At 40.6% G+C, this 18,976-nt stretch overlaps 1 protein-coding gene across 1 annotated transcript; it reads right to left on the minus strand.

Moving 5' to 3' along the window:
* Positions 1-916: 916 nt before the first annotated feature.
* Positions 917-18,140, minus strand: LOC149071096 (uncharacterized). The gene is made up of 4 exons (XM_089248244.1): positions 18,049-18,140; positions 3,507-3,593; positions 1,235-2,300; positions 917-1,136 (listed from the first exon to the last, which is right to left on the minus strand). Exons 2-4 carry the CDS (start codon positions 3,565-3,567, stop codon positions 980-982), a joined length of 1,284 nt encoding a protein of 427 aa, XP_089104370.1. The 5' UTR covers positions 3,568-3,593; positions 18,049-18,140; the 3' UTR covers positions 917-979.
* Between the last annotated feature and the right edge of the window lie 836 nt (positions 18,141-18,976).

Below are 18,976 nucleotides of genomic sequence, written 5' to 3' on the forward strand. Positions count from 1 at the left end.
GATGCTTGATCACCAGGAGGAAGTTTGTATTTTGACGCCCTTTGTAATGTTGAAGGTAAGGTTTGAGAATGAAATTTGCGCCCCTTCTAGTCCAGCGTCGGGGCACAAGACCCGCCTGCTCTCCCCTAGTTGCGGCTCTAATACAACCCCTTGCAAGGTGGATGAGATATGTGTATACTAAACTTTATCTCGATACTAAAAAAATGTTGCTTTAATTGAAATTTTTTTCAAAATACTAAATGCTATTTAACAATTGGTTCATTTCAATCTTTTTACACATTTTCTTGATTATATGCGCTATGTAATGCTAGTATAAAGTTTCACATATGTGTCTGATACTTAATTTTTTGTTAATTTTCAACAAAAACAAAGCATTAAAAACAGCTTGCGCGCATGAAAAAAATACCATGACATCAATGTAGTTCGATAAAAATTGATTCGAAATAAATTAAATTGTTCGGTTCACGATATGAAGTTTAAAGTTGAGATTTAATTTTTTGACTCAATCTCTCTTAGTTAAAATTTAATTTTAAATTAACTTTTTTTATCAACGACGCAGGCACTTTTATCTTCGCAATGTGCATTTATATCAACGAAAATGTTCGTTAGGCTGAGATTTCACTTTAAACGTTTTGTAAAAGATGTTTTATCAAAAACTTCTATAGTGTAATCCCAGCTTTAGCCGAGGCAAAAAAATCACGAAAAAGCATTTCGTAAGCTGAGAAATATTTTTGATCGGTTAATTTAATCGCTTTTCAACCACATCGTTGGAAAATTCACCTGTTGTGGCTTTTGTATTTGTATTTTCAGTTCACTCGAAATGAATGCAATTGCTTTTCAAAGACTAAACTTGAAATTTTATTACACAAAAAATATTGTCATACATTTTCCAGCATCAATAAATGATCGTGGTTATAATATATACGCGATTCTTATTTGACTCAATTGAATAATATTAATAGAAAAATCAGTTTTGAGACTAATGGAAGCCCTGCTGAATCCTCTCACCGTCGACGAGGTGGCAGAAATAGTTCGAACACCGACCGGGATGCCTTTTAGCGAATGTCATACCTTTGCTGAGTCTACCTTTTACGGAAGCCGGAATATGGGGGCTTGAAACCACGTTCTGGAGCACTCTGGAAATATAAATACGATTTGAACTCATCTATATAAATGCGTAAATGCGCTAAAAAGTTTTCATACTGGTAAGAATTACTGTGCATTGATTACTTACAAGCCAGAGATTCTTCTCTCTAAGGAATTCATGCCCGAGTTCTTGTCCGCGCTTTCGCAGGCCATCCTCTCCAAGCAATAACTGCTATCGTCTAAATAACCCTGGCACTTCAGAAAAGCTGTCGCCATCTGATCCGTGAACGTATATTGGTTACCGGATTCTGCTATGTACTCTTGAACTGCCATGAACATCTTCAGTCTTTTCTCCAACTCTGCAACTTGCCTTGGATCGAGTCTAGTGACACCGGTCGAGTAGATGTAGTCCTTAAGGGACCTCCGTTTCCTTCTCTTCCCTGAAGCGACAGTGGTCACTGCGGCCATTCCTCCCCCTCCGTTGATTGCCCAAGGTATCATAGCTTGACCAGCAAGTATGGGCCCGAAGACCGCCAAGAGGATCAAAGGCACCATAAGAACGAACAGTGCCTTCGCTCCGACTGTCTTCTTGGCCGCGATCAATCCTGTGACGTCGGATAATCCACCGCCGAGTCCGAAACCATTGCCACCACCACCACCGTGTCCGAAACCACTGCCACCTCCGTTCCACATCGGCCCGTAGTTGTCGACTGAGTATATATCTTGTGGTCTTTCCAATAAGCCGATGACACCACCCTGCTTATTTTTCAATCGGTTTCTCCTGGTTTGGAAATCGTTGATGTAGGAAGGTTTCTGCTTATGGACGTAAGAATCGTCATAATGAACTCCAAGAAAATCGCCTTTGTCCTCCACGGGCTCGTTGGAGTAAGAAGATAGGCTTTGCTGAGCCATGAGGTCGCTGTTCGAGAACATATCACGGATCGTGAAACTCACTTTGCTTCTCTCTGAGATGGGTTGTTGGACATGATCGATCTGATCCAGATTTTCGTTGTCGGTCTTCGTTGCAGGTCTGCTGTTCGTCTCGTGGTTCCGAGAAGGAAGCTGTACTGCACTACTGGGAATGTTATATCCTATAGATTCCAGATTCTCCAGTGCTACTCGGGGATTCCAATAATTGCTGTCTTGATTGTGAAGGTAATGATGAGACAGAGTCCTTCTACTGGAGTTTGATTGATCGTGATTCTCCAGATTATCTTTAAGAAAAAAATAGAGAACAAATCTTCAATGGTGTCTTAAGAACAATCAGTTTCATTTTATTATATACTGAGTGGTCACTTTATTATGACCACCTGACAGTTTTAAGCAAACGAGCTATGACGCCATAGAAAAAATACTCAGTTCCTTAGACAATAGTATTAGTAAATTGTTTATGAAAATGTATATATGGGGAAAGGGGAAAACGGGATTTGACGGACTTTGAATGTGGGATGATTGTAGGAACTCGGAGCCATGGGGTGAATATCAGCGAAACCATCGCATTTGTGAAATGTTCAAGAGCAGCTGTAGTGAAAGTGTTAAAAGTCTGGAACTGTCAGGTAAAAACTGGGTGTCAACCAGGATCATCATTTGGGGGGAGGGGGGGTCCTGGCTTTTGCAAATACACTAAAAATGGTATATATATGTATATACATACATTGAGTACATATTCTTTGTCCCCCCCCCCGGAACAAGTTGAAAGCTCGAAATCGCTTAGGAGTGTAAGGATTGTACAGTGGATAATTGGAAACAAGTTATGTGATCCGATGAGAATATCGTTTTTTCAGTTACATCATGCAGATGGGCCAATGACAATTTGGTGGTAAAAGCACGAAAGCATAAACGCCAACTGCATTGCCACAACCCTTCAAGCTAAGACAATGTGATGGTTTGGGTAATGTTTTCTCCTGAAATACTTTGGCCTCTTTAGTTTGAGTTCACAAACGTCTGAATCATATCTAAACATCGCTGCTGACCAAGTACATCCTTTTATGATGATGGTTGTTTACACCGATGGCTATTTTTAACAAGATAATGCATCCTGTCAAAGTGCTGTATTGTATAGAATTGTTTTGAAAAACATGAAGAAAAGTTTACTTCGCTAAGGTTCCCCCGCGCCTCACATTCCCGAGATATCAATCCTATTGAGAATATGTGGTACGAGATTGAAAGAGCCATCAGATATCTACATTCACAACCATCCAATCTCGCACTAGTGGAGAGTGCTATTCATCAAGCATAGTAACTTCACAAACGACCTATCAACATCTCGTAAAGTCCATGACAAGAAGAATCAACATCAACGCTGTATTAAAGTCAAGAGGTGGCCAAACAAAATATTAACGAGGATGTAGTGAAATGGTCACTCAGTTGTATAACTATTCCATATTATATTCATAAGAAGTTTTTTCGATGGAACTTACCGATCTCTGATGCTATAGCAGCAGATATGACGAGTGGGAATAAGGTGAAAATCTTCAACATTTTGCTTTGTACCCCTCAGGTTCGCGCTGAAAATAAAGGTATTAAGTAAATTACAACAAAAAAAGCTGATGAAATACGAAAGTTAGGAGTCTTTCTGATGATTAAAATACACATATACGAGTAACTGCCTTGGTTCTGAAAGGCAGAGACCCCATTACTTAGTTAACAGGAGTATGCCCTAATCCAGGGGTCTTAAACGCATGATACGCGGGCCACACGTGGCCCTAGAGGCATTTTGCAATGGCACGACGATGGACTGTTACTGAAATTAGAGAAATACTGAAAAGGACCTCAATGAAAAAAATGTATTACAGAATTGATGAAAGAAGTAATTTCAAACTTTTTTTAGAAAACATTCTAAAACTAATGAGAAAAATAATTTCTGAAAAAATAAAAGAAATAATTTCAGAATTAATAAGAGATAATTTCAGAATTAATAAGAGATAATTTCAGAATTAATAAGGGATAATTTCAGAATTAATAAGAGATAATTTCAGAATTAATGGCATAATTTCAGAAAAAATGAGATAATTTCAGAATTAATGAGATAATTTCAGAATTAATGAGATAATTTCAGAATTAATGAGATAATTTCAGAATTAATGACATAATTTCAGAAAAAATGAGATAATTTCAGAATTAATGACATCATTTCAGAACCAATGAGATAATTTCAGAATTAATGACGTAATTTCAGAACCAATGAGATAATTTCAGAATTAATGACGTAATTTCAGAACCAATGAGATAATTTCAGAATTAATGACGTAATTTCAGAACCAATGAGATAATTTCAGAATTAATGAGATAATTTCAGAACCAATGAGATAATTTCAGAATTAATGAGATAATTTCAGAACCAATGAGATAATTTCAGAATTAATGAGATAATTTCAGAATTAGTGACATAATTTCAGAACCAATGAGATAATTTCAGAATTAGTGACATAATTTCAGAACCAATGCGATAATTTCAGAATTAGTGACATAATTTCAGAACCAATGCGATAATTTCAGAATTAATGACATAATTTCAGAACCAATGCGATAATTTCAGAATTAATGACATAATTTCAGAACCAATGCAATAATTTCAGAATTAGTGACATAATTTCAGAACCAATGCGATAATTTCAGAATTAGTGACATAATTTCAGAACCAATGCGATAATTTCAGAATTAGTGACATAATTTCAGAACCAATGCGATAATTTCAGAATTAGTGACATAATTTCAGAACCAATGCGATAATTTCAGAATTAGTGACATAATTTCAGAACCAATGCGATAATTTCAGAATTAATGAGATAATTTCAGAATTAATGACATAATTTCAGAACCAATGAGATAATTTCAGAATTAATATTATTAAGTATCATTTAAGAAACACGTAAAGTCAACGTTCATATGAAGAAAATGAAAAATAAATGTTTTAGTGAGGAGAAATCGCGCGCGCTGGAGAACTATAAAAAAACAGAGTAGTATAAAGTCTCGATCTATCAAAGTAGCATTGACACGTGACACGACATCTAAATAATATATCGTCGATGCTAATATGCTGTCGAAATACCGTCGTAAAGATTTATCGTCGTAAAAAGAGGAGCGTCTTTTTTTGTCCGACTCAAGAACGTTTTCCACCGTTATTACAATGGATACTTTCTTGCCGTCATGCGTTTCAAAAGTCTTACGACATCGATTTTAAGATGCATTATTTGTAGCACGGGTGCAAAAACACTTCGATTCGTTGAGCCATATTTCACACGCTATTATTTTTTCCGTATTGGAGTGGTATAGGCTGTACAAAATTGTTTGCACGGCGAATATCTCTGCAACCTCTGACTTTATAAATCTATATACAGGGCACATAGTTAACAAGACGTATGACATTTTACTGGGGAACCGTTGAACCTAGAGGCATACTTCCAGTTAGAAAAAACATCCAGTGAGTATTACACATTATTTAAGTGTAATACTCACAAATACGTCATTCATGTTGCAAGTTAAATAGTTATTGAAATAAAAAAAATAACTTTTTAGAAAGTTCCCTATGTGCTCAAAAACCCAATTAGAAAGTGGTTTCCCTGTCTCTCTCTTGCTGTCAATTGAAAAATTCCGCGTTTCTGAGTGCAATATTTACTGAGATATTCGAATTCAGAAAACGGAGGAAAGTTAGGAAAAACAGCTCTAAATGCGGGTAAAAGTCTAGTGGTGCGGTGTATGACTCCAATATTGAATATACGAACTTGAAAAGGGTTAATAACTATTTATTAAACTATTAATAATTAAACATTCAACAATTAAACAATTAAATATTAGGACGTAATTGACATAAAAATTGAAGAATTCAGATCATCAGCACGACCCGCGTGGATGTGATGGCTAGTGACGGAGTGGTAAAGAGCAGCTATTTCCAGGTTGATTCCGGTTTATATGCGTATGGACTGCAGCGCCAGATGTACACGTCACAGCACGGTAATTTGCATACGCCACAGGATACCCTCGCCGGTGGACGAGGAACTGTAGTCCTAGACTTTGAATGTCACCTTTTTGCCAGAACGTAAAGTCATTCCGGACGGTTCGTGCTGAACATTTGATTTAGATAGTTCTGGATCTTCGGACGAATGCTCCAAATATGCAGGCTTCAGCCGGTCCAGCGATACTGTAGACTTCCGAGTGCCAATGAGTATCGTGAAGAATTTCGGATGTCATTTCAGGACAGCATATGGGCCTTCATAAGGAAACTGTAGCGGCGGTCGAACAGATTCACGTCTCAGAAAGACGTGACTGCAGGTAGCAAGATCTTTGTGCACGAACAGTGTATGGGAACAATGACGAGCCACAGGAGCAGGACGGAGTTTACTCATGAACTCCCTCAGGTTCTCTGTGAATGCGGCTCCGGAACTGCAGGTGGGTTGTGAAGGATCGAAGAACTCGCCGGGCAGCTTCAAAGTTGTTCCGTACAGCATCTCCGCTGAACTGAGTCCGATATCCTCTTTTACGGCACCTCGAATGCCTAGGAGGACAAATGGCAAGCACTGTGTCCAAGACGACGAGGGATGGCATCGTATTGTATACTTTAGTTGTCGGTGATACCGCTCGACCATCCCATTTGACTGAGGGTGGTATGCTGTAGTATGAATCCGCTCAACGCCAAGGAAATGGACGAGAGATCGAAAGAGACGGCTTTCAAACTGCGCACCTTGATCGGTGGTTATGCGAGACAGCACACCGAACCTGGATATCCATCCAGATATGAATGCCTTTGCCACTGTCGACGCTTCGATGTCAGGCAACGGAATAGCCTCAGGCCATCGAGAGAATCTGTGGATCAGAGTCAAGCAGTATCGGTATCCCTGTGAGGAAGGTAACGGACCAACAAGATCCGCATGCACATGGGAAAAGCGCGCACTGGGCACTGAAAAATCACTTAATGCACTGGATGAATGACGGTGTATCTTAGACTTTTGACAGGAAAGACAACTTTTACACCACTGAGCACAATCTCGAGCAAGGGAAGGCCAGATAAATCTGTCCTTGATCAGACGCACTGTTGATCGAATTCCTGGATGGGATAATCCATGTATTAGCAGGAACACATTCTTGCGAAATGCAGGTGGTATATATGGTCGTATTCTTCCTGTGGATACATCACAGCATACAGAAACTTTCGAATCGGGAAGACACAATTTCTGCAGCGAAAGTCCAGTAGTGTTAGACGAAATCAAGTGAGATGACTCTTGGTCATCCCGCTGAGCTACAGCCAATTGAGAATAATCGATAGAATTAGGACATTCAATAGTCTCGATGCGAGACAGTGCATCGGCAACTATATTTTTCAGTCCTGAAACATGACGTATATCAGTCGTAAATTGGCTGATGAAGTCAAGCTGATGGGATTGTCTTTGAGAACATTTCTCCAGCTTCTGACGGAATGCATGAGTAAGAGGGCGATGGTCAGTCAGAATTGTGAATGATCGACCTTCAAACATGTACTGAAAATATCGAACTGAAGCATAGGCAGCAAGGAGTTCCCTGTCATAAACGCTATAACGGCACTCTGTTGGTGTGAGTTTCCGTGAAAAGAAACCAAGGGGTTGCCAAGAATTTTCGACAAATTGGTGCAAATCACCACCCAATGCAATAGAGGAAGCGTCAACGTTAAGTGTTAACGGAGCTGAAGGTACAGGGTGAGCCAACAGTGCTGCCCGTGCAATTTCAGTTTTACATATTTCAAAAGCTTCGGAAGTTTCGGTTGTCCAGTGTATTGGAATTTTGTCACCTTTTTTTACACCTTTTAAATAATTATTCAAAAGAGCTTGAGATGAAGCAGCATTCGGAATGAATCTGCGATAAAAATTGACAGTTGCCAAAAAACGTCTTAGCTCTAAAATAGTGCAAGGCTTAGGAAAATTTTGTATAATTAAAACTTCTTCCGGAAGTGGTTTAATTCCATCTGCGGATACCAAATATCCAAGAAACTGGACTTCCAATTTTCCGAAAACACACTTGTTAGCATTTATGACAACATCGTAATCAGATAAACGCTGAAATAATATTTTTAGGTGTTCAATATGTTCATCCTCATCCTTAGAAGAAACTAAAATATCATCGATATAACTGGCAAAAATCAAGACCTCTCAAAACCTGATGAATAAATCTTTGAAACGTTTGACCAGCATTACGCAGTCCAAATGTCATAGTTGTAAATTCAATAAGACCAAATGGCGTGATGATTGCAGTTTTCGGTACATCGTCAGGATGAATAGGAATTTGATTGTAAGCCCTGACCAGATCGATGGTAGAAAATTTTTTTTTACCATGAAGATCATACGTGAAGTCCTGAATGTGTGGGACCGGATAACGATCGGGCAAAGTGACACTATTCAACCTGCGATAATCCCCACATGGTCGCCAATCACCAGAGCGTTTGGGAACCATGTGTAATGGACTAGCCCACGGGCTCTTAGAAGGGCGACATATGCCTTCTGCAATCATTAGGTCAAATTGTTTTTGAGCGATTTTTAATTTCTCAGGTGAGAGACGTCTTGATTTACAATAAGTAGGAGGACCATGAGTTTGAATATGATGAACTACATCATGAGAAACAGTTCCATACTTAAGTGATGGTCGAATGATATCGGGAAATTTTAACAAAAGTCCATGAAAATCAACATCATTAGACACTGTTGTTAATTGTTCCAATTGTAGAACAAAATGAAATCCCCCCCAGCCACGCTACATGTCGTAGTGCTGTCAATTAAACGGGTTTTATTTAAATCAACAAGAATTTTGAAATGTTTTAGAAAATCTGCGCCTAAAATTGCTCGATTTACGGAAGCCAAAACAAAAGGCCAAGAAAATTTACATCGCAAGCCAATGTCAACGGTCATGATTTTTGTCCCAAACGTTGAAATTTTGCTGCCATTTGCGGCAAAAAGGGCAAAATCAAGGGTCACCATCTCTAGTGGTGCGGTGTATGACTCCAATATTGAATATACGAACTTGAAAAGGGTTAATAACTATTTATTAAACTATTAATAATTAAACATTCAACAATTAAACAATTAAATATTAGGACGTAATTGACATAAAAATTAAAGAATTCAGATCATCAGCACGACCCGCGTGGATGTGATGGCTAGTGACGGAGTGGTAAAGAGCAGCTATTTCCAGGTTGATTCAGGTTTGTATGCGTATGGACTGCAGCGCCAGATGTACACGTCACAGCACGGTAATTTGCATACGCCACAAAAGTGTACCCGTATTTAACGCTACTTTTTACCATAGAGATACTAATTGGGTTCTGGAGCACAAGGTGTCCAAACAAAAAGGTGACATTTTTATTTTAATAGCTAACAACCCCTTGCAACACGAATGACGTGTCAGAGTGCTATACGTTATTTGAATCTTTTTTTCTAATTGCAGGTATGTCTCTAGGATCAACGGTTCGACAGTAACATATTATACGGGCTGTTACCTTTGCACCCTGCATATAACATAATATGTCCTGGTTGACTGACTGATTCATCATCGCCGAGCCGGAACCACTAAAGCTATAAATATGAAATTCGGTCAACGGTTTCATTTCATGATGTTCATTCATAAAGACTCAGTGAGAAAGGTTTTTCGAAATTCGACTCCTAAGGGAGTCGGGGAGGGGGGGGGGAGCTTTCAAATGGCATGTAGAGAAATCACGCCGAGCCTTAACCACTGAAGCTATAAATATGAAATTCTATCAGTAGTTTCATTTCATGATGTAAAGACTCACTGCGAGGGGACGACGACTCCTGCGGTGGTCATGGGGGTGGGGAGAGTTTCAAAGGTTATATAGAGAAATAATACCGAACTGAAGCTACTAAATATGAAATTTAGTCAGTATTTTCATTTTGAAATGCAGATACTCACTAAAAACAACTGATTTTTCAAAAATTAATGCCTTAGGGGATCATAAGCGGGGGGGGGGGGCTATATGGGGTTATACAGGGTTATTATAAGTGGTTATATATTTATTACCATCGCTGAGCTGAAGAGTTATACGGGACAATCATCGCTGAGCCCAAACCACTGGAAGCTAAAAATATGAAGTTTTGTCAGAATTATGTTTTGTGATATAGAGACCCACTATATAAGACGAGATTTCTGGAAATTCCATCCCAAGGGGTTCATGAGAGGGTGTGACTGTTCTATGGGGGGGGGGGGGCAATCATATCCGAACTATTTTCTGAGCAATTTACAGATTATCAAATTCACGCGAGGGAAGCCGTTGGTAACACCTAGTAAAAATATAAAATCAGAAACTATAATAGGCACATATTGTCCAACTGGGAAAAAAAACGAATGTGAAAAAAAAATATTGGAAAAAAAGTCCACCAGAGAGAAAATATGGTTGTCGTATGCTTAGATAAAACAACTCAATAATAACAAGCCGGAAAGAAGCGAACAACTGAAATATCTGCTCATAGAAATACGGTTTTCATTCATTCATATATGTAAGCTATACGAATGGCTTCTCGATTATGTTTTCCTTTTGATGGTGCCTAGCATGGGCGAGGGATTTGCGACATGAGTTATTCATGCACTTACATCCCTGTTGAAGAGAAACTTCCCGCCACACCACAACCTGGAATTACTCATAACTAATCGAAACTGGTATCCCCGTGTCGAAGCATTTCACATACATTTCCCGTCAGGGCCGCAACTAGATGCTTGGTCACCCGGGGCAAGTGCGCATTTTGGCGCCCCCTTGTAATGTTGAAGGTAAGGTTTGAGAATGAAATTTGCGCCCCCTCTGGTCCAGTGCACGGGGCACGAGACCCGCCTGCTCCACCCTAGTTGCGGCCCTGTTTCCCGTGTACTCTGAGTAGTTTTCTCAAAAACTACGCATCCGAATTCAGCCAAATTTTCAGGATATCTCAATGAGGCCGTGCAAAAAAGAACCTCATGAGAGGCAAAAAAAGATGCAATTTTTGACCACTGGGTTTTTAAGTCATAAGTCATAAGGGTCATAAGTGGTTCTTTTTTACCGAATTCCCCCCCCCCTTCCCATGGTCGATATAGCGTATACACTAAGTTTCAGTTTCATTTACCATAATGGGCGCTACTATGGTCTGGAGCAGTTTCAGTGTACTGATACTGCTCAGAAATATGTAGCGCCAGTCAGTATACTACTTTACCGCACAAGAACTCCGGTGATAAATCGCCGCCATACGGCAATTTCTAACCATTGGAGTAGGGAGGAAAAAGAAGGCAAAAAAAAGGCATCTATTGGTGGTCGTCCCAGGCTCGGTAGGTAAAGAGCTTGTTTCTGATGTCCTTGCCCACTTTTGAGCACGTAGTCCGTGACGGTAACCTCCATAGTGGTAGACGGACATCACGACGACTTAACCACTGTGCCACTCGGGCGCCCCGTCAGTTTACTGACACTACTCAGACACGTGTCGCACCCGCTCTGGTTTACGCATTCCATTGAAACTTTGTATACATATGATCCATGGGGGAAAGGAAAATGAAATGAAAGAGCACCTCTTTCTCACCCACCACCAGGCTTAAGTATGGGGAGAGTGTTATAAGCATGGAAAGTGACCTAAAAAGTGTTCAAGCATTAGAATGAACTAAAGAGTGTTGAAGCATAGAAGTGACTAAAACAGTGACCCAGAAAGCGCGGGGGTGGGGGGAAAATCCGGGATCGGCCAAAAGAGGGACCTAACACTCTTTAGGTCCCTCTTTTGCGCCCCCTCTCGTTGTGCAAGAACGTGAATGACCGAAACAGTGACCTAGAAAGTGAGTTGGTCAGGTCAATTAGTGATCAAAACAGCGACCTGGAGAGTGTGTAAGCATGGAGTGACCTAGAGATTGTTCAGGCATGGGAGTGACCTAGATAGTTTTTAACTTTTTAAGCACGTGAATGACCAAAAGTGTGACCTAAAGAGTGAGGAGCCAGATTGACTAAAAAAGTGACCTAGGGAATAGCGAGGTGGCTAGGTAAATTAGTGACGAAAACAATGACTTACAGAATGTGTAATGATGGGAGTAACCTTAAAGAGTGTTTAAGCATGGTAGTGGCCAAAAGTGTGACTTACTGAGTCACTGTCCTTGGTCACTCTTTCTGACACAAAGAGTGATCAAGAGGGTGTAAAAGTATATGAATGATCAAAAGAGTGACTTAGAGAGAGAGGTGGATTTACGTGGCGGGATATAAGCCGCAGCAATGACCAAGGGTGGAAAATTTGAGGAATCAGTGGTGTCATAAAAAAGTAGAACAGAATGAAATAAATTTCTGGCTACGACGTGAATGGGCTCTGTCTGGCTCTGTTTTAGTGTTGGCCAAGTCCTCGCGACCGAGAATTTAAGCATCAAGGAATCTTGAGCTCTTCGGTGATCACGAGAAACGGGTTCAAGATGCCTGCTTACGGATAATTTTACTATGAAAATAAAATGTGGGCCAATACGGAGTTACCTCCATCTGTTGGCTTCATGCCTGGTGATACGCGCAGCGTGCAGAGAGTTTTAAAAATGGCTATTCAGCAGAGAATAGTATTCATTCTTGTTCTCTCTCTGTTGTGATGAAAATCATGAAAGAAATGAAAATCGAAAGCCGATTGAATCCGACTCTGTTGTTGGATTTTATTGTTATTAATTATATTGTTGAAAGAGTAATACAAATTGATGGCATGTTTCGCATCGAGTTAATACTCAAAAAAAAATTTACTGCAGCACTTCGTTTACACCCAGTATAATTTTTTTTTCATTATGCGCAATGGGAGAGTATAAGGCAGATGCCATACACGCGTTACTGTGCGTACGCCATTTTCGGCGTACGCTTTGGGGGATGGGGAATAAACTAGAGTTGATAGACGATCGTGGACGGCGAAAAACGCACAGCACTTGACGGAACTGGTGGTTTTCTTTCTGATATGAAACCGGTTATTCCGTAAAAGGATGCATTCGTCTTATTACACCGGGTTGTGCGTGCATTCAGTCAACTTCGACGCAGATAATAATCGTTCTCGTGATTCTCGTTCAGACAAGCGCGCGTCGCGCCGGAGCATGTCGTGCCGGAGTGCGTTGTGACAGAGCATGTCATGCCGGAGGGCGTCGTGTCGGAGCATGTCATGCCAGAGCCGTCGTTTCGGAGCACGTTGTGCCGGAGCCGTCATGCCGGAACCGTCGTGCCGAAGCATGCCTTGCCGGAGCATGTCGTGCCGGAGTATGCCTTTGTCGGAGCATGTCGTGCCGGAGTATACCTTGTCGGAGCATGTCGTGTAGGAGCCGTCATGTCGGAGAATGTCGTGCCAGAGCCGTCGTGTCGGAGCATGTCGTGCCGGAGCCGTCGTACCGGAGCCTTCGTGCCAGAGAGCGTTGCGCAGAGCGTGCTGATCGTGCTTATCAACGTTAGTTGACGGAGACGGAACGCACAACCAGTTGCCATACGAGAGCTGTTTTTCACGGACGAGCAGATTTCATACTGAAAAATCTATCGTCTGTCAAGTGGAGCGCGCTTTTCTCCGTCCGCTATCATCCGGCAACTCTAGCTTATTCTTCATCCCGAAAACGTACACTGAAAATGACATAGGCGCAGCAACGCTTGTATGGCATCGGCATAAGGAAATCAGAGTGGTCATGGCTTGTATAGGTGAACGAATATAGTGCACGCTGGTTCCCGATTCTGCAAGTTGGCGCCGACTTGCGAAAACCAGTTTGGAAACCAGCGTGCGCTATGTTCGTACCATTACATATCATCCCTAGCTTTCCACGGGTGGGAGATAGAGAAAAAAAAAATTACGGTTCGCGTATTCAAGATGCCCTAAATGACTAGATTTGCAGTTTTTCAACACAAAATAAAGCATAAAAAATTCCGTAGAAAGAGAAAAGGGTCATAAAATCAACGAGATCCTGCGAATATGACTGGAAATGGTTTTTGAAGTCTTTGGCGCGAATCCGATCTATCTTTCGGCAAGAAAAAAGGCGCCGGGTAACATAACAACCAGAAAGAAGTTACAGTCAGGAAAGCAAGAGAAGAATCTTTGAAAGATTTAAAGAAAAGTGTAAGAGTCTGTGTGTGTGTCTCGCGCAGATGGATCGATGGTAACGAGCCTACCATCGAATCAATCATCCTCTTTCATTCCGTTATTCTCTGTCCCTTTCTCTCCTAAAGATCTCCTTTTCTTAGCGGCGCATATCTTAAGGAAATAAGTTGCCATTTCTTTTTCTTTCTAACAGGTACAGAAAAAGGAAAGGGAAGAAGATCAATTCAGTTCTTTCAAGTCAACGACTGCTAAATGACGAGTCAGTGCTTCTTTATGTCGGATGTACTACACTAACGATTGCCAAAATCAAATTATGTCTTATATTTGAAGGTGAATTCGTGATGTTCAAAGACCTCGAAATTGCAGATATGTAGGTTATTTCGGAACTCTCCTTCGTTCAGTGGCGTATTTACAGGAGTGGGGAGGGTTTAACAGGCTATTAACACAGGGCAGCAAGTTCGGAGGGGTGGCAAATTTGAGGGATGATTGGCCAAGAAAATTAGTAGAATAGTATAAAAGGGCGAAAAAAATTGTATAACCTTCAATAAATCTCCGTCTTTGCCCACGCATCTAGAGGCTACGTCGATGAGTGACCTAAAGAGGTTTCAGGCGTGGGAGTGAGCAAAAGTGACTTAGAGCGTGAGCAAGTATGTGAATGACCTACAGAACGAGGGACCATGGCAGCGAGTGACCTAGAGCATGTGAAAGCATGTCAATGACCAAAAGAGTGATCTAGAGGTGTAAAGGTGTATATGATTAAAAGAGTAACCTATAGAGCGTATGCAAGCATGTGAGTGACCAAAAAAAATGTGCAAGCACGTGAGTGACTGAAAAAGTGACTTAAAGAGTATGTGAGCATGGGAGTGACTAAAAGATTGCCTGCATATTCTGCCATTGAGAAATTAAGTAAATTTCGTAATAAAATTTAAAATAAGGTAAAGAAATCTGCCACGTGGAAAACGGGAATAAGGGGCATAGAAGAGAAAACAGAAAATGTTAAGCTAGGTTTCCAGTGATGGTGATAGTTAACCATTGGATTTTTCGTGAGCCTCTCCGTAGTGGCAATATTCATCACCAGGAGGGGAAGGGACGGTGCCCTTCCACCCAAAAAAAATTGTTTTGAACAAGTTTGTTTTTTTGAGGGGGGGGGGGGAGGCACAGTTCCCACCCACAATTTTTTTCATCATTCAAAGCGATTTTCTTCAACTTTAGGGAAAAAATTGTGAATCTAACATTCTGTATCAAACTAGCGATAATACTTGGCATGCCCGGGTTTTATTCATGTACTGGGAGCATTAAAAAAGTGACGAATCATTGTTTGGGAACCAAGGTAACAAAAGTTGACATTCCAAAAGTCATTGTTGCTGTTTTTGACTCTATCGCACAGTTTTTAGACTCTCTCTGGCATTTACCCTAAGTTGTGACGTATTTGGTGAACCTACAAAATTTGGCAAAGATTGATATGAAATTGCAAACTTGTGTAGAGAAGAGACACACAGAAAATCGATTTTATATACACTGCTCAAAACAATTAGGGGAGCACATGGTTTTAACAAAATTACGCAAAGATGTATACCGATAAGTAACATAAAATGAATCATCCATAATTTAAAGCCTAGCAGGAAACGGAAGAAGAAAACTTCATATGCAAATCAAAGTTCGTGACGTCAAAAACCAGGAAAAGGAGATAAGGGCAGAAATCGGGATGTTGCAGAAACGTCTGTTTTACTGCCGTAACTGGGAAATTCGATTGCGCAGTATTTTTTTTTTGAGACAAGGTGCCTTGAGGATGTCTCAACAACGTGGTTTACCGGAATCCATGGCATGGCGTGTTATAGGCAGACTGGAATCCGGGCAAACACAACGTAGTGTCGCGGACGCTGTTGGAGTCGCCAGAAGTGTTGTTGCAAGGCTGTGGAATCAATTCCAAGAAACAGGAAATGTTAGACGTCGACCAGGGCAAGGTCGGCCACGCGCCACTACAGCAACTGATGACCGGTATGTACGGTTAACAGCCCGTCGAAACAGAACAGATAATGCTACGCAGCTGCAAAGACGGTTGCTCTTGGCAATAGGACGAAGAGTGTCCAGCCAAACAGTACGTAATCGGCTTCATGAGGGAGGGCTCTATGCACGTAGGCCAATGGTCTGCATTCCGTTGACCCCACGCCACCGTGCGGCCCGAAGAAGATGGGCTGCTGAACATCGAGATTGGGAGCAACATGATTGGAGCCAAGCGCTGTTTACAGACGAGTTCCGATTCAGTCTGGAGTGTGACACCCGACGTGTTCTGGTATGGAGGGACAGGGGCACTCGAAATAACCCCGCATTCGTTCGTGAAAGGTCACAATACAGACGAGCTGGTTGGATGGTATGGGGTGGAATCAGCATAGGCGGACGTACGGACCTGCATGTCATTCGGAATGGCACTTTGACGGCCCGAAGGTATGCAGACGCGATACTGCGACCTCATGTCATCCCTTACGCTGGAGCCATTGGAGATTCATTTGTTTTCCAGGATGATAATGCCCGACCGCATAGAGCTCGTCTGGTGGAGAACATGCTCGAAGTTGAAACAATACAGCGTATGGAATGGCCAGCATGCTCTCCTGACCTGAATCCAATCGAGCATGTTTGGGACATCAAACATGCTCGGACGACGCATTGCTGCGCGACCAAGGCCGGTTGTTACTGTCAGAGACTTGCAGATTGCACTTCTTGAGGAGTGGAACAGTATTCCCTAAAGTCTGATCGATAACCTCATCGCATCCATGGCAAACAGGTGTGCAGCAGTCTTAGCATGTAAGTCTTAGCAGTCTTGTTTACATGTAACCAAATTGTTGCCCTAAATCATCTTTTCATGTTTTTTCCATATTTTCAAAGAATTAAAGCTTAATTCCAAATTTTTTTACGTCTTTTTTCTGTATTGCGCATTGATACGCGTGTACTATCCATTGTATGCCAATACGTGGCTGTCTCGCACGGTTTTCTTCACTTTTTTTCCTTGCTCCCCTAATTGTTTTGAGCAGTGTACATAGATGCCGAGTTTTCCGTTCCATCTGTGAGTGAAATGTGAATTTTCTTTCATTTATCAGAAAGAATTCTTTTATTTCAATGAGTTGATTTGTTATAAATTTGACATTTATTCTTTACGCGATATCATTTTTGTACTGGATATGATAATGGAATTCAATGAAATCCACAATCAAAGTTTCTTTAAAAAAACAGATTTCAGTAGTTTAAATCACGAGGCCGTAGTTCTATATTCTATGGTAGGAAGAAATCCGTAGAAACTACGGAAATTCCATAGTGCAGTCAACGCTCGTTTTAACGAGCCCATGTTACAGCGGCCGTTCCATTACTGCGGATGGAACGGATTACGGTAGGATAAGTCCCAAATTTTTTTCATAGAACTATCATATATATTTTATTTTCGATATAACAACCTTCCCAATATAACGTCCATTTTGGACGGGACGAAGGGAACCGTTATATCGATCGTCGACTGTAGTTGGCAAGTATCAAAGTGACAACGCTTCATCTTTAAACAATCATGTTTCATACAATTTCTTTTCCAAGCATCAAGGGTCAAGGCGAAATTACGATGGATTTTGTCTATTCATTTTCAGAAAAACGAAACTACAAGGCTATGACGAGTTAAGTTCGATCGTTTTAATGGGTTGAAGTAATTTACCGGCCGTTATATTGGATAAAAAATAGCATTGTGGATATATGAAAATGTTTGACACCATGGTCGAGCGTCGACTCTATACTTCTAATGCCAACGACTACAGAAATAGTCTTATGGACAAGCAATTAGAATCGTATATTTAACAAAAAAAAAAAAAAAATTACCCAATCCAAATTTTGAACTATTCAAGATACATAACCGAAATTCTTCTTGTTATGCCTGTAACATTACACATAACCAAATGAATTTACAGACCAGTCTTACCTTAGAATTTCAACGGCTGTAGTAAAATAGTATCCAGTGCTTGAAGAGAAATCTTGTCAGATCGCCATGGTATATATGGGGCATCAATAAAGTGTTGGTGCAACTGAACGGTCGAGCATGTTCTACCCTGGCTTTATATCCAACACGGAAATCGAACGGGTATAATAATAGCGACAGTATACAGGTCTCCTTTTGAGGAGTCACGAGTATGACGAGTCTCACAACAGAAGGAGTCGGAGTGTCAATGACGATTCGCGAACTGGACTCCGCCCCATACAAAAGTTGATCCGGATCGGCAATTCGTTTCATCGAAGAATCCGAATCATTCACACGTTTCTTTCAGAAATAAATATTAGGATATGTGCTACAGGAGGTGAATATGTGTCATCTAAAGAAACGAATATGGAACACATGACGGGGAATTTATAGCGGCAAGTTCGAAGACAAAAAGTAGACATTTCTATGTCCGCCTTATTTTGTTGTCAATATGCTATGGTAAATACGATAAATTGGTTATTAAGCATACTTACCAACCCAAGTACTCCTTGTCTTTTATGATTTTTTGATTACACTTACTGTGTGTGTGGAAGCCAAGGAGGACTTGGACTTGGCAAATTTTTATTAATGCTATTTCATAATATCTAAATATTAACCGTTAAAACTTTATAATTCAACTATTATTAAAGCTTATAAATTATTTAGAAATATCATACTATATTGTACTTTTCCATGCGACATATTAATCAAAAACCGGCCACCAATGTCAATCCAAGAATCATAACAGTTGTGTTTTTTATTAGATAGGTGGCAGCGGTGCTCCCAGTTTAAATGATGTTTCTTATGCATATGTTACGGTAAATTACATGCATACTTACCAATCATCTTGGTAAGTTTGATAAATTTATCACTTTTACCGGTGAATATATGC

Source organism: Pholcus phalangioides, unplaced genomic scaffold (assembly GCF_987345545.1).
Source record: "Pholcus phalangioides strain wild (caught in Gottingen) unplaced genomic scaffold, Ppha-v1.0 ptg000019l_1, whole genome shotgun sequence".
Taxonomy (NCBI): Eukaryota; Metazoa; Arthropoda; class Arachnida; order Araneae; family Pholcidae; genus Pholcus; species Pholcus phalangioides.